At 39.9% G+C, this 27,319-nt stretch overlaps 1 protein-coding gene across 1 annotated transcript in view; it reads right to left on the bottom strand.

Annotated features, from left to right (window-relative positions):
- Nucleotides 1–618: 618 nt before the first annotated feature.
- The window catches only part of PXYLP1 (2-phosphoxylose phosphatase 1), a 34,176-nt gene continuing 7,475 nt past the window's right edge, over nucleotides 619–27,319 (bottom strand). Inside the window, 6 exon segments of the mRNA XM_033150246.1 lie at nucleotides 619–1,679; nucleotides 2,674–2,813; nucleotides 14,087–14,213; nucleotides 16,212–16,281; nucleotides 16,283–16,374; nucleotides 17,053–17,400. Coding sequence (XP_033006137.1) covers nucleotides 748–1,679; nucleotides 2,674–2,813; nucleotides 14,087–14,213; nucleotides 16,212–16,281; nucleotides 16,283–16,374; nucleotides 17,053–17,209 — 1,518 coding nt within the window. The 5' untranslated portion in view covers nucleotides 17,210–17,400 and the 3' untranslated portion in view covers nucleotides 619–747.

Genomic DNA, 27,319 nt, shown 5'->3' with positions numbered 1-27,319 from the left:
GACTGCCTGTACAGATAATTTCAAAAAAGTTATTTCTGACAATGCTAATGCCTCCTAGGAAGTCATCTATGCTGATGTAGATTCGCATGTGTTCTAACCAAACACAACAAGAAGCCATGTCAAACATGGCAGCCTCTACCATGAAGTAACAATCTTTACAGCATCTACATCATGTATGAAGTAGTCCCTGTATAGTAGCTAGAAGTGATGTGTTCAAGAGAGCACATCAGAAGCATCTGCAGAAGCATTTGAATCCATGCACCTTTAAAAAAACAACCCCCCCCCAAAAAAAAAAATCAAAGCCTGCCTATAATACACTTTTGCCCTAAGGGAAAAATGATTCCTACTTTAGCTAGATCATATGAATGGATTCGTGGAATGAAGGATACTTTCAGTTATGACAAGTATGGTTTGTGTTTACTGTGGCAACTTTTACAGTGGAACAACAAGGAACCAGAATGCACTCATTCAGTTCTTCAAGCAATATCCATTTTACAGCAGCTAAGAGACAAATCAAGTTGGAGCACAAAAGAACATAGACCCTGTGCTGCTAAGGCTGACAAACATTATGAATTGATGAGATTTTAAATAAATCTAGAAGGCATTTTTTTTTGGGGGGGGGGATGACGAAACCACTTCAAGCTATATTCATTTGCACTTAGGCACACTAGGCTTTGACAGTGTCAAGCTTCCTTGGAGACAATTTTTTTTGACAATACAAAATGTAACATTTTATTCCTCCCTTGCTTAGAATGGCCTCCTGTGACATGCATCATAGTAATTGGTGCTATTAAAAGGTGAGAACATGTCTTGTTTAACAAAACGAACAAATTTCTCTAAGGGGCACATCAGTTTGGTGTAATGTTTGTTATAATCCCGGCAGAATGAAGTCTGGAATGTGACATCAACACCGTTATAAAGGATGCGGATAAAATGTTCTTTGTACTTCTTTCCATCTTTCCACAGCTCAAAGACTAGTCTAGCTGCAAATCTTGGGAACCTGGCCTCAGTGATGCCTAAGGCACTCAGAACAGGGGACAAGGTGACATCATGAGCGGAATACAGGACAAATAGTTCTTCTTTCTTGCCTTCTGCAATGCGCTGCATACGATTGGCTGTCTGGTTAAGGATAGGATGAGTGGCCAGTAGCGCATACAAGTAGTAATATTTCTTCTCCTGCCTCTCTTTTTCATCTTCAAGTTGATGCGTCTTGATTGTTTTAAAGTGCTCAAGGTTAATGCAGCCATTCTTGGTACATGGGAAGCTGACATTGTGGCAAAAATGACATAGCATAGAATCTACAGGGTTAGAAGCCCTTAACTGCCTTGTGGGTATGCCGACAATCTTTGCCATATCTGCATATGTTTTCTCCAAGTGTATGTTTTTCACCCGTAGGCTGTACTGACGCCGTTGTTCCTCCTCTAGGTAATGGTTTCTTATCGGGCAATCACAGCTTCCAGAACAAAAAATTGTGCTCCACTGGTGCCTAAAGTTAATTTTCTTCCAATCAAATTCCGGCAAGAAGGAATATAGTAGTGCCAGCCCACTCTGTAGTGTTCGACTCTTTCCAGTTGTCTCCAAATACAAATGTTTACTTGTCCAGTCACTTGGTATCAAGTTATGCTTCTTTATATAAATATTCCGCAGTAGTTGTCCATTTCGCAAGTGCTGTACAATCCCTTCAAAAAAAGAAATAGAAAAAGGTAAGCATTCTTCTACAAAATAATTTGACAGTGATCTTGGGAAGACTGTACAGTGGTACCTCGAGTTACAAACGCTTCAGGTTACAAACGCTTCAGATTACAAACTCCCCTAACCTGGAAGAGTTACCTCGAGTTGAGAAATTTGCTCCAGGATGAGAACGGAAATCGTGTGTCGGCAGTGCAGCAGCAGCAAGAGGCCCCATTAGCGAAAGAACGCCTCTGGTTAAGAACAGTTTCAGATTAAGAACGGACCTCCAGAACAAATTAAGTTCATAACTAGAGGTACCACTATACTGTTAGAGAAATTGTGTTGTATCGAGCGGTTGCCTGGGTATAAGGCATGCAACCTACCTTTTTCTTTCTCTCCTTCCCCTCTGAAGCACCCAGTCAAAAACCCTTTTGGGAACTGTATCACATGGGCTGTGATGTGAGCGGGAAATCATCTGAAATGGAGCAGAACGATCTTGCTCCAGTGGCAGCTACAATGGCACAAAATCTTTCTGTCCAATTTCAGGAAAATCTTCCCTTCCATGTGACATGGCTCCAAATGTTCACCAAACTCTGGCCGACCCCCTACCCCCCGAGAAGGTTTTGGGGGGTACATTTGGCTGCACAGGAAGGAGTATAAAAACATTGAGTGCCTGAGCTGCCTTCTGTTCATGCAGTCACTTCATGCAATCCATGTGAATGGGTAATGGCTGGGGTGGGCAGATCATGCTAAGAATATAAAAACGTATTAATTTTTCAAAAATGGTAGTTGCACAAGTCTTAAATGGTTGTACAGGTAAGAAGGAAATATAAGAATGTTCTCTTTAAAAAAAAAAAAAAAACAAAGTACCAGCAATGTCCCCTGGAAAAATCATTTTTGAACCCTTAACAAGCGCCTAGGAAGTTCCAATTAAGAACCAAAGAGCCTCTTGACATGCTTGTTTCTTTTGCACATGGAAATAAAACAGCTGTAGAAAATCACCTGTCTGTGTAAGCTCTCCCATTTCACACAGTGAATGGCTGGGGTAACGAGGCATGCTGCTCAGAGTGCCATCCATTTGGGTTTCTGATCCTTTAGACATATGGCTAATAAAAGCTTCAAGCTGAGGATGGGAAGGTTTCCTAAAGGAGATAAACCAAACAAAAACTCTTACACGCATGAAGAAGCTGTAAAGATTAAAGTGCTCTAATTATGTCAAGTCACACCATTTCATTATGAAGGCATACCTGCTGCTGGGGGCGGGGCGGGGCGGGGCGGGGGGGGGGGAAACACACGACAAAACTCTGCTCTTAAAAGAAATGAAATATGCAGCCATGCAGATGGGTGTTAATGCCTGGGGGGAAAAACCAGCATGTGCTGGGAGGAAGAGGGAAGAAATGCAACAGCTAAAAATATACAAGAAAACCTCCAAAGAAGTTGTGCTGCTACAACCCAGGATGCACTATTTCAGAGCTACTATTTTGCTGTCAGGACAATGTTAGCTTTATATATGATCTCCGTGAAATGACCTACTATCCTCATAAAAGAGAAAAAACATCATATCTGGTGTGTGGAGTGGTAGGCAATGGATGGTTCAGTACCAATTTCTGGGGCTTTATTTTGTTAAAAGAGAGGTGGGAAATTACTGTGATGAACACGTTTTACACTACATGGTTTCATCCCATGAAAATGTCAAATAGAAATAAGCAGAAAAAGTCTAGCTTGGAACAAGAAGAGCAGGAGATCCATGCTTCCTCTAAACAACTATTAATATTGCTGTATGCAAGTTAGGCTGCATTTCAGCTTCTTATATCATATTATTATTCATTTCGTTACAAATCACTTCTCATGAGCCACCCCAAAATTATATACAAAATAATAAAACCAAAAGCAAATATAAACAGTTACATATCTGAATACAGTTAAAGCAACTGCATACCTGTATATAAAAACTGCATATATAGAAACTATAAGAACATTAAAAACCAATTACATATATACAATTTAAAACAGCAGCAGTACGCACATAAAATCAATTCAAATACAATACAGGTACCCATAGGCTATTTGATGCTGTAAAGTCTCTAGATAGTTAAAAATAAATAATATGCATAAATCTGGATGTATTTAAATCTAGTTAACTTAAATTCATAAGCCAATTTCCAAATATCAGTACATGCCAATTTAAAAACCTAGCACAGGAAATCCATTTAAAGAAACTGGCTACCATTCAGAAATCTACTGGGGGGGGGGGGAATCAGAATGAAACACAGCTGGGTGCTTCTTTTCATTTTCACTTCAAACAGCTCCCCACTAAACTGCAAACTACATTTTAATCCAGGAGTGACGTGGTAATAGTGTGCTTTTGCACAAACCAGAGGACAGCAACTCAGTGGAGTGAAAATTAGACCAAAGCCATCAAGCAGTTTTCATTAACAGATCTGTTCTTATATGCTTCTTTCCCGTTACTGACAGACAGGTTTGCTCTTACCACTTCACAGCCTAGACACTCTTGATTAGTATCATAAATGCACGTGGCATTTTGCAAAGTTGAAACAGCCAGCTACCTCTTGCTAAAAAGATCCCATGAAATCACAGTGCAAACCAGTTACTAGCATCAGGACTGATCTCAATCTTTCCAAACAAGACTTTTGTATATAAGGGGAAAGACGACAACAATTTCATTACATTACTTTGGAGGAGTGGGTGTTCTTGTGTGTGTTTTAAAGTAGCTAAATTTATTTGTTTGCATCCTAGGATCCCACTTCAAGGGTGAAAGCCAGTGTGGTGTAGTGGTTAAAAGTGGTGGACTCATAATCTGGTGAACGGGTTTTGCGTCTCCGCTCCTCCACATGCAGCTGCTGGGTGAACTTGGGCTAGTCACACTTCTTTGAAGTTTCTCAGCCCCACTCACCTCACAGAGTGTTTGTTGTGGGGGAGGAAGGGAAAGGAAGGGAAATGTTAGCCGCTTTGAGACTCCTTAGGGTAGTGATAAAGCGGGATATCAAATCCAAACTCTTCTTCTTTTCTTCTTCTTCTGCTGCTGCACAAGGTAGGCAGCGATTCCTACATCTGATGTCCCTTGTGTCCCTCTGGGGAGGTCATGGGTTCTTCCAGAGCACATCTCATGGGCACAGAGGCTGAAGATGGAGGAGATGGCTTCCTCTGCCACTTCCTTCCTATGCAGGCAGAAGTGTGCTCTGCTCATGCAATGTGATCAAGTCACAGTTAAAAATCAGAGAAGAGTCTGAGTTGTTTTTACTCTTTAACTGCTTACTTATTTCAAAAGTATTTCTCTCTCTTCTTTTTCTGAAGTAACTACTAAGCCTTCACAACTTCCCAAACCCTGTCTGAAAGTTATACTGCCACCATAGGAATCTCTTACATCCAGACAATTCTGAAGAGCTCTTAAATTATGCAGTGGGGAGTTGAGGGTGGTCCTATGGCCAAACCATCTATTGGCATTTACTTTCTTGGTCAAAGCCGTGTTGCCTCTCCTGCTGCTCATTCCCAGCACGAAACCTTTTCTTAAAGGAGGATACCAATTATAGAAAGAGTCAAGCTGGGAGATGTACAGCTTCTTGAACCCAAAATAAAATAATCTCCCCTATAGTTTAGACATACCTTTCATCAGTCTTTCCTACTAATAATTTTTGGAATTACAATAGAAACCTATTACTTTTGGTTAATGTCCTAATGTGAGACTATACAACACAATGTTCCTGAAGCTCAATACATTGCATTGTCTACAAAGATTTTACTCCATTTGCTGTATTGACATTTGCACTATTTATAGGTTTCTTTTTTTAAAAAAATAAATGACTTGATTAGTAAAAAAAAAAACCATAAAAACTTTATCATATTTCAGTATAAAATGTTTTTATGTGTGGATTAGGCAACAGAGGTGGTTTTAAAGAAAGAAAAAGGATGTTAACGTAAGTTCCATTCTTTTTCTGAACAAGTGCTCAAAAGAAATCGGTCAATTAAATGGCAACTCTTTGCTACATTATACCAAACTTTTAAACTAACAAACCACAAGGGGGTGCCATACTATCACTTCAACATAAGCACACTGTATGACACCATACCCTTACTTTTCACATAGTGAAAAGTACAGAATATACAAATGAGAAAACTTCTAGATATGGTTGGATTTGTAGATATAATACTATTTCAGGAAGGGAAAAGTGAAATAGAAGACCTTGAGATCTTTTGTGCCTAAGAACCAATGTGACATGGGCAAATTCTACAGAGAGTTCATTCCCAGCCTTCATCTGCAAAGCCATATCAATGCCTATTTGGCATACCAGAAGTCTGAATGTGTATTTACAATGCAAAACCATGCATGGTTACTTGGAAGTAATTGCCACTATGTTAAATGGAGCTTAATTCCCAAGTGGAAGTGCATAGAATTGCAATGTTGGGGGACTTACAGACGCTTTATCATCACAGCTGAATCAACAAAAAGGTGGGTGTAGCCACTGTTTCTGCACCACAGCGATATAGCTTGTTTTGGCTGAGCTAATGATTTAATAATGTAGTAACTGTCAAGAAATACATCCGACAACACACACACACACAAACCTAAATATACCTGCAGGTGTTCCCAGAATCACTTCAGCTATTGCGTTGGAAAGAAGATAGGGATTGTGTAAAATGAAGAGTGTTTTCTACATGTGCCCACAACTGACAAATGCATATATAGTAAGCAATAACCTAATTCTGTCAGGCTTCATGTTAGCTAACTGCAAAACAAACATCATATTTACCAACAGAAGTTCTGTAACAATTACCAGGTCCCAGCTACAAGGGTAAAGCTATGCTGAAGTCTTAATGAAATGAATGGTTCATAAACTCCAGCCAAAGCTAGTGAAAACAAGGGAATTCCATGCCTCCCGCAGTTTGGTCAGACTCATGTTGGTAGCTTTGAGAACACTGTCCAACCATCTCATCCTCTGCCGTCCCCTTCTCCTTGTGCCCTCCATCTTTCCCAACATCATGGTCTTTTCCAGGGAGTCTTCTCTTCTCATGAGGTAGCCAAAGTATTGGAGCCTCAGCTTCAGGATCTGTCCTTCCAGTGAGCACTCAGGGCTGATTTCCTTAAGAATGGATAGGTTTGATCTTCTTGCAGTCCATGGGACTCTCAAGAGTCTGCTCCAGCACCATAATTCAAAAGCATCAATTCTTCAGCGATCAGCCTTCTTTATGGTCTGTTCTTTATGAGACTTGTAGTTTGATGCATTTTCCTTTTACAGTTAGTCACCTTGAGCGATATTCCATTGGAAAGGCGGAATATAAACATCCTTAATAATAAACAGTGCTGCCAGTGAATTGAAGGAAGACCTAACACTTCACCCATCAATAATATTAGAATATAGACATCAACAGACTTATGTCACTTTGGTTTCTCACGCTTAGAAAAAATCTTTGGATTTCAGTTTCCATTTTTATCTTTCATTTTAAAAGAGAACAATAATCCTAGGCATGATATGATTATTTGGACTCCACAGTACACAGTTTGAAAAAATAATCCCCTGGATCTTGGAGACACTCTACTATTACTCACAAACAGTTACAAGGAGGGAGAAAAACAAGTTATTTCTCTTCTTGAGAGCCAGTGTGGTGTAGTGGTTAAGAGCGGCAGACTCGTTATCTGGGGAACCGGGTTCGCGTCTCCACTCCTCCACATGCAGCTGCTGGGTGACCTTGGGCTAGTCACACTTCTCTGAAGTCTCTCAGCCCCACTCACCTCACAGAGTGTTTGTTGTGGGGGAGGAAGGGAAAGGAGAATGTTAGCCGCTTTGAGACTCCTTCGGGTAGTGAAAAGCGGGATATCAAATCCAAACTCTTCTTCTTCTTCTTCTTCTTCTTCTTCTTCTTCTTCTTCTAGGAGAAAAGTGCCAAATGCTAGAGAACCAGGAATATAGCACATTGCGACTAGTGTTTGAATGAATGACAATAGTATTCAAGCTAATGTGAGGCTATGAATGCAGAATCAAGGTTGCAATTTTGAATGGAGAAGTAATTTTGATCAGGGGTGGATGCTTACTCTAATCCTAGGGCTTGCCGATCAGAAGGTCGGCAGTTCGAATCCCTGTGACGGGGTGAGTTCCCATTGCTCGGTCCCTGCCTCCTGCCAACCCAGCAGTTCAAATGCACATCAAGTGCAAGTAGATAAATGGGTACCGCTCCGGCTGGAAGGTAACGGCGTTTCCATGCACTGCTCCTGGTTCGCCAGAAGCAGCTTAGTCATGCCGGCCACATGACCCGGAAGCTGTACGCTGGCTCCCTCGGCCAATAAAGCAAGGTGAGGGCCGCAACCCAGAGTTGTCCGCGACTGACCTAATGGTCAGGGGCCCTTACGTTTTTATGTCTTCTTAAGGGGACTCTTTCCTCCATACCCTCTTTCATTTATTGCATAAGTACATAAGAGCCTGCTGGATCAGACCATTGCTATTTAGTCCAGCATCCTGTTTTCACAGTGGCAAAACCAGATGCCCATGAGAAGCACAAAAGCAAGAGCTGAGGGCAACAGCACTGTCCGTCCATTCAAAGGGATACTGTCCCTGTACAGTGGAGGTGTAGGATAGCCTTCATGGCTAGCAGCTACTGATAGATTTACCCCTCCCTGACTTGGTCTCTAATCCTCTCCTAAAGCCACCTAAGTTCTTACAGTTTAACTATGGGCTGTCTGAAGAGGTACTTGGCTTTTTGTCTGTCCTGAAACATTCAACTTCACTAGATGTCTACAAGTTATGGTATTGGAGGAGGAGGAGGGAGGAGGAGGGAGGAGGAGGAGGAGGAGGGGAGAGAAGAAGAGAGAGAAGAAAAGAAGAAGAAGAAGAAGAAGAAGAAGAAGAAGAAGAAGAAGAAGAAGAAGAAGAATCTATCCATTTTCTTCATGCCACATGTAATTTTATACATCTCTATCATGTCTCCATTAACCCTTTTCTGTAAATTCAAAAGCCCAACATGTAGCCTTTCCTCTCAGGGGAGTTGCTTCATCCCCTTGATCATTTTGGATGCCCTTTTCTAAACCTTTATGGCTCTACAATATCCTTTTTGAGGTGAGGCAACCACAGACTGTACACAGTATTCCAGTGTGGTTACAAATGAAGATTTGTATAATGGCATTATGATATTGATGGGTGTATTTTCAATTCTTTGTGAATTACCTCTAACCAGAATAATAATATAATAATAATAATAATAAATAATAATAATAATAATACTAATAATAATAATAATAATATAATTTATACTTATGCCCTGCCCATCTGGCGGGCCTCCCAGCCCACTCTGGGCAGCTTCCAACAGAATATTCTAAACACAATAAAACATAAAACATAAAAAACTTCCCTAAAAGGATTGATCTTTTTCACAGCTGCTGCTGCTGCTGGTTGACATCCTTATGAAGCTACTGTATCCACAATAATCCATGTTCTCATTCCTGATCAGTCAATGGCCGTTCAGACTCCATGAGCAATATATGAAATTAAGACTTGTTTGCCCCAATGTGCATCATTTTTCACTTTAATGTAAGTTGCATTCGCTAATTACTGCCCATTCACTCAGTCTGTAGAGATCCTTCTGGAGCTCTTCACGATCTCTTTTCATTATGGGGAACCTCACTGCTCACCCCAAACACTAAATTGATTATGAACAACTTAAAAGTACAGACCCCTTCACAGACTTCACTTTTTACATCCTTCCACTGCAAGAACTGTCCATTTCCTGTTCTCTGCTTCTTAAGCAATTACTGATCCACAAGAGGACTTCCATTTTATTCCATTACTGCTAAGTTTACTCAGGAGTCTTTGGTGAGTTGCTTGGCACATAATAGATGTGCATATACTCACTTTGCCACTTGTCTCAAATTGGGCTTCTGTATCTATATTTGTATGCCATGCCACAAATAATTTAGGCAAGATACTATGCAGATGGTGGCATTTACGAGAAACTGTGGGAATGTGTATTTTGAAACCTCAATGTTTTAGCAATAGAAAACTTCCTTGTCGCAGCCAGTCTAATAGTGCCCATCAAACAATGCAAGCTAGCCTCTAGGAGCCATGCAGGAAGGTTCCTACATACATGTCTCCCACTGTGATAATCGCAAGAGAAGGGATGGAAGGAAGAGGTGGCAAAGAGATTTTGGAAAAAGTATTTCAGATGCTGCTAGGCCAATTACCTTTCCCTATGCTTAAAAAAAAAAAATCAGATTAGCAATCTTGCTGTGAATTGGCCAATTTACAGATACTACAGGAGATGGAGTATCCAGGCAACAATGTGAAGGTTGCTGGGGCTGAGCGGGGACAGAAAGAAATTAGTCTGTGTAGTTTGAAAAGCTTAAGCCTCCAGAGAGGTTCTTAAAATTAATTTCCATAAAAACATGGAAATAATAAAAATGCAAGAGATTAAATACACAACTTGGCCCTTTTTAATACTTGGGGTGTAACAATGTTTAACTTGATGCTTTAATATGTCCAAAAATAAAATTTAAACTCTATGTAACTCTAACCGTGACTAGAATCCAGTTTATGCCTTTGTACACATGGAATAGCTTTTGATCCAGCATAAATGCCATAAAAATAAGAGGAAGGCAATTTTTGCTGATTCCCCTTCCGCTGACACCTTGCAGTCTGCACTGAGGCTCTCCTAAGTCTCAGGGGCTAATTTATCGGGGCTGGTGGGGCTACAGGGGGAAGACAGCTGACAAAAATAGCATCTGCCCCCTTTTGTTTGCAGACCCCACCCATGTCTCAAAGGTTATTCAATGAGTGCAAAGGCACGAACTGAAATCCATCCCATATTTTTACTAGTTGAACTTATTTTCTTTTTCATTACTTCCAATGTATTGAAGAAAACCCTCCAACAGAATGTTCTGCCAATCAGAGGATATTCTGAAATGCATATTCAGTACAAAAGTTAGACATCGACAAGCAGACCTCCCATTTTAAGCACCCTTGACACAACAGCTGCTGATCAAGAGATTAAAGGGGAAAGAAACACATGGCGTTAGCTTTTGCCTGGTGGATCTCTAACTGCTCAAGAAGTTTGCTTACAGGAGTTGCTGGGAGGACATCAGACAAAAAAGACCCTACTGGAATAATTTGTACACTATATACATGAGCACCTCTGAATGACAACCACGGAATGAAAACTTAACTGACTAGGTTTCAAAATAATAATGTTAGTTTTGCCATTGTTGTTCTTATAGTCATTGAAGTATCAGATAACAGAGCTTGTATTTGCCTCTTTTAACCGGTATATACATTTCATTTCTTTTTGCCATTCCATTACTATCGACTATAAAACTAGATAGGGACGCGGGTGGTGCTGTGGTCTAAACCACTGAGCCTCTTGGGCTTGCTGATCAGAAGGTCAGCAGTTCGAATCCCCGCAACGGGGTGAGCTCATCCCAGCTCCTGCCAACCTTGCAGTTTGAAAGCACGTCAAAGTGCAAGCAGATAAATAGGTACCGCTCCGGCGGAAAGCTAAACGGCGTTTCCGTGCGCTGCTCTGGTTTCGGTGTTCCGTTGCGCCTGAAGCAGCTTAGTCATACTGCCCACATGACCTGGAAAAACTGTCTGCAGACAAACGCTGGCTCCCTCGGCTTGTAAAGTGAGATGAGTGCCGCAACCCCAGAGTCGTCTGCGACTGGACTTAACTGTCAGGGATCCTTTACCTTTACCTTTTTTTTTTTTATATAAAACTAGATGGTGGCATTCTGAACAGATTTTAATCAAGCAGCATATCTTTCACATCTGAAATTAATATAAAGTCGAAGTATGATGTATCTAAATCCTAACACACACACACACCACACACACACACAAATAGAAAGTTTAATTATTCTGGTGAATAATTATTTTGGTGAACAGCTACAAAAACAAGTTTTCTCTGTGGAAATCTACCTTGATTTGAAAATGTTAATTGAAATTTGACAGGAAAAATCCCCAGGGACTTGGTCTATTTTCTTACATTCATTCTTCACTATTTATATGCCACACTTCTTAATTCACAAAGCCCAAGCAGGACCCCTTAAGCTACCCTGCCTATCCATTAGAAGTCCATAGGGCTGCAGCATAATCTGCGTAATTAATGAACTCCATCTGTAGAATACTAAATGAAATGGAGAATGGGGCGGAATACAAATGGGATACTTAACGCAAGACAAAGTCCAAAGAGCTTAAACAAATACAAATTCTAATGGAAAAAATAACTGATCTTAAACAGCTGTCAGTATGAATGCATGCGTGCAGTTCTACCATGCTTTAATTCTCACTACAAACAACTGTACTTTCACAGAAGTAACTATGCCATTATTAAGAACTTTCTTTGGCTACACTACAAGCCTAACTAGAAAGTTCCTAAAATAGTCCTGCAATTATTTAGGGATAGCCCTTGCTCACTTTGCCTCCACAGCTGCTGATCCCCTCATCTCCTCTCCACGATGTCACACGCTGCAGTTCATCTCCCTCTCTTCTAGCTTTAGATAAGCCCTTTAACAGGGCTTTTTTTTAGCCGTAACTCACCAGAAACTGAATTTAGCCTCCTCTATGGTGTGTTCTGGCACCCTTTAGCAGCATACTAGCAGCTGTATGCATGTGTTGGAGGTTGTGGGGGAGTACGTTTCTCCCCACCCTAAAAAAAGCTTTTGCTCCCCCTAAAAAAAAGCTCCTCAACTTTGGGTTGTCCGTCAAAGTGGGAGTTCCTGTATCTCTTTTTCTAGAAAAAAAGCAAGAGAATCATGTGTGCAGCCAGCATGTAGGGACATTGCAGAAATAGGAGCTACCGGTAATATGAATGGCTCCCCAAGAAGCATGTTCTGTTCGTGGCAGGGGCAATCTGCAACCTGAATGCTTGCCCAGTAACAACTTCCATAGAAATAGTTGTGTTATAGACTCTTGCAGCAAAAAACAATAAAAACATTTGGTGCATCTTAAAGCCTAACCAATTTATTATTGGTTTGATGAACCAGAGTCCAATTCACCTGATGCATGTTATTCTAAGGTTGGTAGGTATATCACTGTTTTACACATTTATAGAAAATAAAAAGACTATGCCTCAGTGGAAAGACAATTCAAAAGAAGAAATGTGTCTGGTTACCAGTCACCCTACTTCAGCGAGGGGGCAGACACAGAGGGCCTCTATGGGGGTTCTATCCAATCATGTTTCAGAAGCCACATTAGACAATTATAAAAAGTCTGTATGGATGAGCATTTGAGAGTCCCCAAGTTTCTCTGCTCAGTGGAAAGAAGTCAACACAGTGCCTTGCATCCATGTTCAAGGAATGCCAGGAATGAATTAGTTTAACATACCAAAGTCACACATATCACACTATTCTCTTCTCAGAAAATGTTGTGGTCGTTCCCAAGTGATTGTTAAGAACTAAATCTGCAGATCTGAATAAATTTTTGATGAAGTAACTCACTGTATATAATAATAAAAAAACCTGACCTTCCAAATTCAATGTATGGCGGGCCTCTCTACAGTGTGGTCTGCTGGTTTAATTACAACTAAGTTTTATACAGCTTCTAATGGTTAAAAAAAAAGGTTTCTACCCTGTCACATGCACTTGACAACTCTGCAAAGTATTTTCTTTAATGCTATACAGCAAGACATTTTAGAGCCGAGACTGGTAAACCCTGTAGGCTTTCCAAATGGCTTTGAATTATCTCTCTTCAATTAATGTTTCATTCCCTAGAGTAAGTTCATTAAAAATCCTATCATTGCAATTAGCACATTACTAACTGCTTATCCTATTATAGAATTTAATTGCACTTTGGTAACACCAAGTAGGTTCAACCCTTAAAGCATTTAATATACATTCCCTGTTTCAGGATTCTACAGTTTTGTCTGGAAATGTGTTTACCGCAACACGTTGTTGGTTGTTTCTCTCCTCCTCCAAATTCAATTATATGCAATTCTACAGATATTGAACACCACATAAAAAGATCATGTTACATTCCTGAACTTTGCATAATGGTATACATTTAACACAACCAGGATTAATGCTGCATTTTATTGTCTTTATTGCCTTTTAATTACTGTATTTTAATGTAGTTTAGTATTCTTTGTTGTCTGAGGTCGACCAGAGAGTTTAAATTGATGGGCACACAAACAATTCAGTTAATAAAATAAGGCTCCATTATTTATCTGCACTTTTATCATGCCTTGAACCTTTAGAATCTTTATGCAAGAGATGGAAACAGAGGAGAGCAGAAAATAACTGGTATTTTGTGGTGAACATTTAGACTAGGCGCTATGGATGGAAAGGATTCTTTTAAAGTATGTACGTCTCTACTTGAGCATGTGGAAATCCAATACAGAATGCCATGGACTATTTATGGATACTTGCATTCCACTGAACAAACAAAGCCTGGAGAGAAATGGTAAAATCCAAAACTTTTACCTGTTGGGCACTAATGTACAATCAATGTCTGGCCTTTTCGTTTTGGGAATGGCATAAAGAGGATATCGGTCCCCATGGCGAATCAGCACATGAACAGAATTCAGCTTAAAATAGTGAGGTGCATGGCCTATAAAAGAAACATTAAAATTGATTCAAAACAGCAACAATCAGTTTTAGAAGTCTAGAATTCACCAAGTTCATATATTCAGCTACATACAATATATTCAATAAAGGGGGGAAAACATAAGCTGATCTTTAAAAGTCAAAAAATAAACAGAACATAAACACACACAAAAGGAAACATCCAACAGCAACAAAGAATGCATTATTCTAATATGCTATAAACTGTTAAAGAAGACAAGAACAGGGAGGGGGGATACTAAAATGGGAAAAGGATTATCAGATATAATTGTATATTTTGAATTCCCAAAGATTATTTAAACATTCCAAAAGATAATTCAAATGTTCCAATTCAAATTTATTTATCAATCCACCCACTTTGTCTCACAAATATAAACGTAATTTTGTTCAGTTTTGCAAGATGCCAGAGTTTAATGTGTCATTTACATAAATGAGGAGTTCTTCTCTGCCTCAACATTTTGTGCAAGTTACACTGCAATCCTATACAGGCATACTCAGAAGTAAATGCCATTGAATTTAATGGAGCTTCCTATCTGACTCAGCACAACTAAGAGGGGCCTCCTCAGATTACTGATTGCTCCAGAGCCTATCTTAAAGGTGGTATATATTTAATGCCCATTTGCAAGGAAGCATGTTGCATTCATGTTTCCAAAACCGTCCAGTCAGCCAAGTGTTGGAAACACATTGGTGTATAACTTTGTTTAAAAAAAAAAACACAAGCTTTTTTATTAGGTACTAGCTGACGGCCACGCGTTGCTGCAGCTGATTTTGTGGAATTGAAGAAGTTCCCCTGTTCAACTTCCACCTGTCCCTTCTCTCCCCCTCCCCGTTTTCAATTACCCTCTTTTCGGGGCCCCCCATCAACTTCCATCTGCCCCTTCTCTCCCCCCCCCGTTTTCAATTACCCTCTCCCCCCCCTGGTTTTCAATTTTTTTTGCCCCCCGTTTTCAATACCCTCTTTTCCGCCCCCGCCCCCTTTTCAATTACCGGTTTGTGATCTCGCAATGGCCAATGGAGCTTTGCTAGGGGGAAGTTGTATTAGCTGCAGTACCAGTATAGCCGTTGCTAGAGGGCGATGTTTTGCTGGTGACATGTAATAGGGGCAACAATTTTTTGGTGTTTATTCTTTATTTAGGTATGACAGGTGTGGGTTTTTTTGAATTTTTATTATGCTAGATCCTTTCCTGATGGTCATGGAACACTGTGTCCTAATTTGATGTGATTTGGTCCAGCAGTTACGGAGCAAGGATGTTTCGGACGCACATGCAATGGGAACATTTATATATATATAGATTAGAGGAGTGGACCTACCAAAATTATAAAAGTATTGTTTATGTATGCAACAATGGCCGCACGGACTTTGGAAAGAAGAAGGTGTCCCATCCAAAGAAGATTGGCAAGTTAAACTAATGGAATACGCGGATATAGCAAAACTGACAATGAAATTAAGAGGAAGAGAGGGTAATGAATTTAAGGAAGAATGGAAGATGTTACTGCGTATATACAGAAGCAATGTACACAGGTTAATACATTAGCAGGGTTTAAAGATTACCGGTACATGTAATTTTACTATGAATGGATAATACGTGATTTAAATACGTTACAAATTTTACAATGAACATGCAGTATCTTTATAAATAATAGAAACAAGGAAGGGATTAAAGGGAAGTTAATTTCTTTTGTTTTGTTTTTGCATTGTTTTGTTTTTGTAAAATCAATAAAATTTTATTTTTTTTAAAAGGAAACACATTGGCATATTAGGAGAACCCTTGGTCTGATCCAGTAGGACTGACTGCAACTGAGCCAAGCATAAGGTGAGGTTTTCAAAGCTTTGTTTTTTACTTTACAGTATTTACTATAGCAGCTCGCTTCTGCCAGGAATTTTTAAAGAGCACTCTGTATCAAGAAAGCGTGCATTTGAAATTAAAACACCAGTAATTACACAGAAATAAAGCAGCAGACACCAATGCTATAACAGGTTTACCTTCCATACTGCGTTCAGGTGTGTTGGGAATGTTACAATAAAACTGGGCTTCGAAAATGGGGTCTATGGGGAGGTGTCTCCGTCAGAGGATCAGGCATTATTCTCTTTCGATTCTTGGAGCCAAGATCATCTTCTTTAACAGGGTTAACAGGGATCAAGTGTACTAAAAATACAAATAAGCAACATTCACATCATTTTGCTATTGTTGCATTATGTTAGTGCTCTATCATTTGGCTCAAAATAAAAATACAAATGTTTTCCAGCATATCCCTATTACATTAGGCATACCATGTGACACACAACAAGGGGTGGGGGATTGGAAACAGAAAAAAAAGGAAAGGAAAAGTGGAATCCTCACTACTGATGCCCTGCCACTGAAATATTTTCCATACCACTAGATTAACCTAGCTGATTTCTGTGGTGCAAGTGCAATTTACCATATATTTCAAAATATACCTGGAATCTCTGCCCATCTGCTATCCTCCCCAACCTTACTCCAGCCCTACAATAGCACCTTTAAAAGGGGCTACAAATTAATCTTATGTTCTATAGTTACACAAAAATACCAAAAAAAATTAATAACAAATATTACAGTTGTTACAATAAAAGCTACTTCTGAAGAAGGAAAGACCCGTGCAATAAGCCAAATCAATATTACAAACTTGCATTTCGGTATCACTGACTATGTCTTATATATATCTTCAGTGGACTGCAAAACATAAGATATATTTACTTTTTGTTTGAAGCATAGTAATCAGAATAGGAAGCAATGTAAGCATTACAAAAAAGCATAGAAGGAAGAAAGCAGCTGCAGCAAAATCATCAATTTTAAACCATTTACCTAAAATTAGAATAAAAGAAAGGAAATCTGTTTCCATTTTCTTTTCCTTTGCAACCACGAGCGGTCCAAAAAGAGTATGAAAAGAAAGCAGCCATTTTAGTCTGGAATTTTTTTTCTTAGTGGTAGCCTTAAATACAGACTGTTCTTTCAGTTCCATGCAACCAAACTGTTTAAAACTTTTTCACGACGTAGGAAGTAGGTCACATAGCAAATATTTTTTCAAGTTACGTGGCAATTTTTCATCAGCGTGGAAGAGAAAATATGCATAATAAGAACTATTCAAAGTTTCATTATCCCTCTCCCCTAAAGAAGGGGCTTGTGGTTTCCAAATCTTGCAAGTAGTTTTCACTAGAATACACAATACAGAAAAAGTAAAACACAAGGAAGAGACTAATTAGCACAGAAGCACATTAAAGGGTGGGTATATGCTACGTAAAGAGAGAGGGAAATAAATGGTTAATTAAGAAAACCCACTGGCAGAAAATATACTGTCCTCCCCCCCCCCCAAAAAAACACCCCAGCCTGGAGGAGACAGATAAGGTGCATATGGATTAGACAGGCTGAATGGGTCCAGTGCCAATGCTGCCAATTCAGACACAAAGCAAACCTGAGAATGCACTGCAGAAAATCTTACATCTGCTATGCCAATTTAAGGACTACTATCATGCCAGACTCAATTATAAAGTTGTATATCTAGGACTACTTAACATCTTTTTATGTCAATTGCTTGAGAAAATGAAGGAATTGTAGAACTTCAAGTCTTACAACTAACACTGCACTCCACTACTTAATGGGGAGTAAGCCCCCACTTACCGGTAATTGAACAGGACTTACTTCTGAGTAGCATAATTAGGATTGTAGCATAATTCTAGTCATGTGTGTGGTGAACTCTGAAGGAGTATGAGCTTTCTTGCACCACAATTCCATCTATTTGTCTACTTGGAAGCAAATTCATTGGGGCTTACTTCTAGGTAAGTGGGGCCAGGATTACAGCCTGTTAGCATGCCAGTACATACAGACCATTGGTGGATGCTTTCTAGTTGCTATCTTTTTGAAATAATTAGCTTTCCATATTGCCAAACAAACAAGTTAGCCACGGATACACTGTCTGTTGTTCTGTGGCATTTCATGTTGCCTGCCTTAAAATAAAAATAAAAATCAATCTATATTTAGCTGTACTAAACTATCACAGTTTGCCCTTACTGAAATGAGTGGGAAAGTGAAACTACTCAATCCCTGTACTAACTGGGCTCCGTCACATCTGAGAAACAGGAGAGGGAGAATAACGGTAAATACTTTCCCTGCATCAAAAGTTCTGTTTTTGTGTGGTTTTACTGGACTGACGAGCACTGAAACAGGATCCCTCCCAATTTTTATTTCTCTCACCCTGTATATTTCATTGGGTACAAAGTGCGTGCACATTCACAACATACACACATCAAAGAACTGCAGGGTTCTGGTTGCTCCCAATGAGGAATTTAAGTTAGCACTGTGGAACCCAATGTAGCACAAAAACTTTTAAGTTAGACCAGTAGTGCCCAGATCAAACAAATTCACTGGAACGGGTTTCCTAAGCATTATGTTTGGTCTCTTGCTCCCTGCCATGAAGGTATGAAAATATTCACAATGATTAAAAAGAAACAAGCAGAAACACTGCTGAGTGGTAATCATCATCATCAAGAAGGATAGCCCAATTTGTTGTTTTCTACTGGCCCCCGCGGACCAATCTGGGTCTATTTTTGGCAATGCAAATGCAGGTCTAAAGACCCCACTCCAGACTGGGCCACAGTGGAGGGCAAAGGATTAATGCCATAGCACTACTCCATTACAATAGAGACCCAAGGCTTACTGCCAGCATTGTCAAAAGAAGAATCTATTCGTTTAATGAATCCTCCTTTGGCAATACAGTACAAATTGAAGGTGCAGGAGCCTCAGTCTAGATCAGAACCACAGCAGGGAGCAAAGAGTTAAACCCCCTCTAGCCCCCACCCTGAACTAGGGCCCTGATAAGGCCCCAGTGGTGATCAGGGGCAGAGGCCATTCCACTTTGAATGCAACTCTCCAGGGGAGGGGGTTTACCACTATGCTATATGAAGAAAGGATGTGAATGTTAACAGACATGTAAGCACTCATGAGCTATCCTTCTCCTATTCCCTAGCATGTATTTCCCATCTCCACTTCCCCAATTCCATTCAATCCTTCATTCCTAGACTGGCCAGATTTTGATTGTGCTGCATTGTCTAACAGGTCCATTTCCTATCAAAGTAAGAGAAAACAGGGAGAAATCACAAACAAAAACTTCTTTGAAAGTATGCCAAACATTCAATTCAAAATGTGTCGCATGTTCAAAATGAATAGCCTTTAGTATATACTTTGTGCTTAATATAACCTTGCATAATTCACACAAATAGAAGACACCCTATTTAGATTACTAGATAGATCTTTCAACTCTCCTTGCAGAGCAGGGAAATAAAGGGATTACAAAAGCAGATGAAACCAGAAATAAGTAACATTGTTCACGTATACACTTTATTTAAACAGAAATGCAAACGGAGAATGAAACTGTTTATTGTGTTTATATTTGAAATACAGGAGATTTCAAAGTAAACAATCGCTAAAGAAATACCTACATTTGCACACTTGACAGCAGACTGAGCAAACATTTTGCCAAGTCAATCAGGCAACAAATGTGCTCTAGCAGTTTAGAGGCCTCTCTGTTTACAGTAAGACAGTTACAAATATCACAATATTGTGACACTGTAACAGAGGACTTTTGTGTAGTAGTTAAGTCAACAAATTCCATACTTTTGACAAGCATGGAAATAAAATTGTATTAAAAAGGAAACCATCAACAGCTTCCTAAGCTTGAAAGCAAACTTGCAACCAAGCATTAAGTAACACATACTTATGCTGCTGACAAACTAGCATTAACACAATGCTAATTGTGAGTGTTTCGGTTTTGCGAATGTTTTTTGGAAGCCGAACATCCGACGCAGCTTCAGCTTGAGTGCAGGAAGATCCTGCAGCCAATTGGAAGCCGCGCCTTGGTTTTCAAACGGTTTTGGGAGTCGACGGACTCCCAGATCGGATTAAGTTCGAGAACCAAGGTACCACTGTATCCACAGTTAAGGGCAATTTCGAAAGAGTTCTGTGTGTTTTAGTTGGAATAATTCAAATTCTGCATGATTTATTTTGACTGGCAGAAGCTCTCCAAGACCTCAGACAAGGCTCTTTCCTAGCGTTGCTTGCAGAGATCCCTTTAAACAGGGGTGTGTTATCTCCTGTCTGCGAGCTGAATTAGTCCTGGCACAGGTCCCAATTGGCACTGTGAGGCAGTTGATCCAAAACCACACCCACCTGACCCACACCTGGTGTCATATGGACTCCAGGTGTGGGCCAGGCAGCTGGAGTAGGAGAGGAAGACAAGGGGGAAGGAAAAGCTTTGAGTTGATTGGGGCTCCTCTTCCCATCCTTTGAACTCCCTGGTAAACCCAGAAAACCTGCTGCACCTGAAACTGAGAGTAAAAAGTGCAGCTGAATGTGACACAGCTTTGGGCAGCCTGAGGAAGTAGCATCCACCTTGGGCCTGCCCATAAAAAGCAAGTCTAGAGTGAGAAACCAGGGGGATGCCTGCTGTTTCCAGGAACTCTTCTCGCTTTTCTTTTTGGACGCTGGGAGAGAACCCAGAGGCTGAGAAGGAGCGTGTGTCAGAAGGAAAATGAACCTATATTGATTTGTATATACATTTGTAGCTTTGTCTTAGTGTAACATTTTTATATGTAACTGTGTATTTGTGTTATGCTTTGTTTAAGTTATTTGTTGCTTCTTCAGTTTTCTGTACACCACTTAAGAGATATTTGGAATATATTAAGCAGTATAAAAAAGAGGAACTATTAAAGTGTTCACCCTATTGTTCCCTGGCAAAAGAGGCTTGCAGTCACTACCTGAGAGGTATCTGAAGAAGTGTGCATGCACACGAAAGCTCATACCAAGAACAAACCCAGTTGGTCTCTAAGGTGCTACTGGAAAGAATTTTCTATTTTGTTTCGACTACCTGAGAGGCACTGACTTCAAGCCTGACGGACTTGGCTGCACTACAGAGTTCCTTGTGGAATAGTCAGCCTCATAGAAACAGCCCCTGCTGACAATTCATTGGTGTCAACGGGATTCTCCCCCCCCCCCATGGTGCACAGCAGAAAAATGTTCCTGATTTTCATTTCAATCATAGATTGAAATGAACCTTCCTTGTGTACAGAGGTCCCAATAAAAATTAACTCCCGCACCTAATATTTTGGTTTTAAAAAAGCATAATAACTGTTACTTACATCTTAATACACCCTATGCATTTTCACATGCCTCCTAACGGTTAAGAAAGAGAGACCAGACGATATTGATAATTTTTAGCCAGTTATAACTGAACATAGATCAGCATTTTATAATACATCTCCCCCGCCCTGAAACTGAAATAGAAATCATATTCTTATCTCACATGCTAATATGTGTTCATGGATATAAACAGCAATCTTCATCCCGCAAACATGTCTTATGCTCAAGGCACAACACAGGAAGTACTGAGCCACTTTCCAACCATTTTCTTTTAATTACCTCTATAAACATTTGCCCAGGGGTCTATAGATAAAATTTATCACCAGCCATAGCAAGATTCCATCATTTTAATCCTCCTTCTGAAAGACATTAGCAATATCCACATGTACCAATGAGGCAGATTACACAGTGATAAGACAGAACAGTATGATTGCTTTTCAATGTGCAATGCTTTGCTAAGAAACTCTGGGGCTATCATTACACATTTGGAGAACACAAGACAGACAAACACACCGCAGTAAACACCCATAAATTAAGAATTCTGAAATTATTTCCTGTGTATCTAAAATACAGTAACAGAAAACAGATTTTTAGTTACATTTTTAGGAAGAAAAGAAAATGCTGAAAAATGATCCTTAGGGGTGAATGGTCGTACTGTCATGCCATACAACTCCAAACGAGATCAAATTACTAGGAACTGGGGTGTCTGGAAAGCTCTAACACAAACAGCAGTAATGCAAAACAATTCAACAGCCTCACTTGTTGGTTATTGCCAGTATTAGTCCAGCTAAGACGAATTTCAAAGTATGGCTACACTGAAATTGCAGCAGATCGCTTTTGCTTACCAAGCAATGGAAGTTCAAACACAAGTAAAGAAGAAAATACATTGGCTAAATAACAAACTCTTCCCATGAGTTATTTAAAATCTCAGAAAGACCAGACATATGTCATATCTCTGCCAATCTTTCCCAACATTTCCAATTGCTTTCTTTCCCACACATACCAGCTGAGACCCCATCTTTAAATTTCCACTGTTCCCAATGGAGGCTTTCAACTATGTTTGGGAACCTACAATGCCACCTGGAATGCAAGGATACATGGATTTTACAACGTCCTGAACAGATTTACCTTTTAGCTGAGCGGTCTTTTATCACACATTGAATTCAAGGTAATGAGACAATACAAATGGACACTGTGACGAAGTGAATTTATCAATTGGGAGATTGGCCATGGGAGCTGCCTAGTCTGTCTAAGAGGGAAGCTCCTTCCTTCTTAACAGATTCCAGGAGTAGAAGGCAAACGTAGCACAACCATCAGTGGCCATTAACTCCTTGGTGGCTGGCTCTCAGGCCAATAGATCTGAGGAGAAGAAGCATTCGGTGATGAGACAACTGATCTGGTATAAGTTCTGTACTCTACGGCTGCTTTGCTCTTTCAACAGCCCATTAGGGAAGTAGAAATACTTAAGTAACAGCATATTTGCTTTTTTTTTGTGAAACCGCTCCATAAGGTTAACTTCTGTTTTTCTACTGTAACCCATTCCCTTTGAGTCTATAAAGAAAACCCATTGGGTGCTTAGATAACCCCATTTTGTGCTGTCTTCAACAGAGTTGCTGTTCAGTGGGATTGCTCTCTGAAACAACTCTTTCTCTTTCAAACCTGCTTAGCAAGTAAGAATTCTTAAGAATTTAAAATGTGCTGCTGGTTCTGACAAGCAAATGTGGTGATGGCAGTGAAACTACCCAGGCTAGAACTAGCCATATTCCCATTTCCCATATTCCCATTCACTCAATCATTGGGGAGGCCCCTATATACTTGAGGATGGTACCCATCAGAGAGATGCATATCTGCTCAGACTGTATGTACAGCAGACATTCAGACTGCTGTGCAAGCATCACTACTAAACTAGCATTAAGTTTAAAAGCATGCTCCCATTAGTTTCTGCAGAGATTATTCCACACGGCAGGAGGAAAATTAAATATGTGAAAAGTTTATCCGGATTTTTTTCTTTGCACTCTCTTACAGAAAGTAATTCAGACAGTAGTCATACACCTACTCACTTCTGCTCTTTTGAAATTAATGCAAAGTATCGACAATCCCACCTAATTATCATGCATAAAATATAACTGTAGCTCAATAATTATAACCCCTTGGTAGAAGTCTGAAAAGCAACTGACATGTGAAGTCAATAGATAAAGTAAAACAATGTAACTTAAATGTAATTCTGATTTTTTATTTTTACATTTTGCAGGATTTACAGTCTTGCTAGGAACATGCTCTGCATTTGCTAAAAGTGCAGCAGAAAAAAATGTGAAGATTATCAGAAAACTAGCAAAACCTGAATTCGAGGTTAGACTTAAGGAGCCTTATCCATGCATTAAATGCTACCTGTGGAAATGTGAATTATTGACAATTAGGACAGCCCAAGTCTAACAAACACAGTAATAGCAACCAATCAGCAAACTTTATATGATAGTTCTATTTATTGGGATTTCACCACCCAGCAACAGTTAGCTAGGCTGGCACAGTATTAATGTAAGTTATGAAAGAAAATTGACTTGGAGGGCACAAGGAGAAGGGGACAACAGAGGATGAGATGGTTGGACAGTGTTCTCGAAGCTACTAACATGAGTTTGGCCAAACTGCGAGAGGCAGTGAAGGATAGGCATGCCTGGTGTGCTCTGGTCCATGGGGTCACAAAGAGTCGGACACGACTGAACGACTGAACAACAACACATTTCAAACAGCATATAATCATGCAATGCACTTAAGAGTAGTTAGTGCAAAGGAATTACCAGTTATAACCTCATATCAGTCTTGAATGGGATCCCATTATATTCTTCACTGCAGATGGTGACAGCAGTCATGAAATTAGAAGACACCTGCTTCTTGGGAGAAAAGCAATGACAAACCTAGACAGCATCTTAAAAGCAAAGACATCACCTTGCCGACAAAGGTCCGTATAGTTAAAGCTATGGTTTTCCCCAGTAGTAATGTACGGAAGTGAGAGCTGGACCATAAAGAAGGCTGATCGCCAAAGAATTGATCCTTTTGAATTATGGTGCTGGAGGAGACTCTTGAGAGTCCCATGGACTGCAAGAAGACCAAACCTATCCATTCTCAAAGAAATCAGCCCTGAGTGCTCACTAGAAGGACAGATCCTGAAGTTGAGGCTCCAGTACTTTGGCCACCTCATGAGAAGAGAAGACTCCCTAGAAAAGTCCCTGATGTTGAGAAAGATGGAGGGCAAAAGGAGAAGGGGACGACAGAGGATGAGATGGTTGGACAGTGTTCTCGAAGCTACTAACATGAGTTTGGCCAAACTGCGAGAGGCAGTGAAGGATAGGCGTGCTCTGGTCCATGGGGTCACGAAGAGTCGGACACGACTGAACGACTGAACAACAACAACAAATATTCTTCAAAACCACATCTCTTTTTCACCTAACCTCCCCATTGCCTATATAGAGAATGCTTACTTACTTAATACGTACTACACAAATATATCATCACCCCATCATCAGCCACTCCCACCAAGACTCAAATGTATACAGATTTGTAGTGTTCATGCAAAATAGGTCAGTGCACACATTATCCACTTAGTAGGATGTTCTATTCACTACTACAACTTACTTTAGTCTAGTACCTAATGCACTTGGAGCTCCACATCACACTGTGGCAGAACTTATTGGGTTGACTTGTTTTCTCTAGGAGGAAGCAGCTAAGTGACACAATGAGGTGTTACAGCTTTCCTATTCTCAAACCAGGGGAAATACAGTCAATTCAAAACTATTGCCAAATTTAAAAAAATACTTGCAGCGATTTAGACTGCCAAAATCCTTGCCTTTCTACTATTTCAACCCGATAGTGGATCTGTCCTGGGAGCTCAGAGTCTTCAAAGGAATATATTGTGAACTAAGGGAGATTCCATTGGCTTATTAGCTACTTTCCACATTATTAGCCTGAAGCCATTAACTAAACAATAATTCAACTGCTGTTTGCATCTCCCACATACATGCAGTAAATCAACTATTCATTGTAGCTAATGAAGCTTAAAATACACCCATTTTATATGTTGCAGAAATACAATTATTAAGCCACTCACAATTATGAAGTCACCATCAAGCAGGTTTGCAATGAAATCACTTAAAATTCATACTGGAACTGAATTAAATGTACCCTGTTAGCAGCCCAGTCTTCCTTTTAATGAGCACACAGTATCTATAATAGACCCCAAACTAACCAATTTATTAAAAAAAAACCACATAGATGAAATTGTGATAGTTCTTTCAGAAAAGAAAACCAGAAACAGTCTAGACAGAGGAGCAACAACAAAAACAAAAACCCAGTTCAGGAAACCTAATCAAAGATATGCAATCTTACAAAACTATAGAAAAATAATTGTGCCTTGGCAAACATGTGTGCATGCATGTGCCTACATGCCCAGGAGTATGTCTGTACAAATACCGTACTCTTCTGTGTATGGTGTTTTTTTAACCTTAAAACGCTTAAAAATTGGGATCATCTTATACATGGGTAGTGCAGAGGGGGACGGTGGAAATGATTCTTGTCTTGAGTAGTAGATTGTCACTGGCATTCTTGTGGGTGATAGGCTGCTGCAGCAATGTCCGCTTGCTATTGGGTGCTGCTGTGACAATGTCCGCTTGTGATTGGGCATTGCTGCGGCAACGTCCGCTTGCAATTGAATGTTGCTGCAAGAATGTCTGCTGGCGATTGGTCACTGCTGGGGCAATTAGGCGTGTGATTGGCGGCTGCTGGTGTTGATCAGAAATACAATAGGAGGCTCCTGCGTTGCGTTCGATTGCAAGCATTTGGAATTTGGGTGAGCTTTGGGGGGGCATTCCTCCCATTCTGGACAATCTCCCCCCCCCATTTCCTTAATATTGAGTCCCCAAAATTAGGGGGCATCTTATACTGTAGACGGAAATGTACAGTATATCATGGCGGAGCTGTAAATAAAAGCTATAAATAACCAGAAGTAAAATGAATTACATTAAATTATGACACCTATAAAACTTGGCAGTCCTTAATATTAAAAAAAACTATGATGATTTAGTAAAAAGTAATAAAAAAAATAGCCCTAACATCAAAATTCTAAGAGCATCTGAAGTAACACAAACAAATGAAAGGAGTATTGTGAAGGGAGGCAGAGGATGGAATAATTTGCTTCAAAGGGTTCTTATTTTTTTGGCTGTCCTCTTCAACCATATAACATTTAATTGGGAAAATGTCTGCAGGAAAACACTCAGCAATCCTGCATAGTCTATATATTCTCATCACACAAGCATGAACACACACACACAGAGAGAGAGAGAGAGAGAGAGAGAGAGAGAGAGAGAGAGAGGACCCTGTTCACCCTAGGAAGGGTTACAGTGACCAAGTATTTGGTTAGCACTAATCATAGTTCGTTAAATTCACATAACACAACAAACTGTTAAGCAAGGCAGGGGCAGATAAGGTATGGTGGAAGGAGCATGTAACCCTGTGCATTGAACATTCCTAGTCCTCCAAGTCATGGTTCTGGTAATTGCTAATGTAATGACTAGACGGAGCCTGTATTTATTTTCAGAGTTCAAACAGAAACAATGTGTCTTTAACCAGCAACTGTGGTGTATATATTTTCTCAAACTGTTTTCCCCCCCTGTATGAATCTCTCTCCATGAGTAATCTTTGAATACGTTAAAATGGTTCCTGAAATAGCATTCAAATTAAGCATATATGCTTTCATGGCAGGAATGCTCTTATTTTAGTCTATGTTCACACATTCTTTTCTTGTCAAATACACCGTTTCAGCCTATGCTAAAAAGCAGCTGCCGTTACATGAAAAAAGACTAATTTTTCATTAAAAGGTGTACAGCCTAGGTAATTTTCTTTTTTCCTATCTTTTCTTTCCGAAAAATTCACATAGCCTACTTACATATCT

The sequence above is a fragment of the Lacerta agilis genome, chromosome 5 (assembly GCF_009819535.1).
Source record: "Lacerta agilis isolate rLacAgi1 chromosome 5, rLacAgi1.pri, whole genome shotgun sequence".
Lineage (NCBI taxonomy): Eukaryota > Metazoa > Chordata > Lepidosauria > Squamata > Lacertidae > Lacerta > Lacerta agilis.
This window is presented reverse-complemented; position numbering and strand designations above follow the sequence as displayed.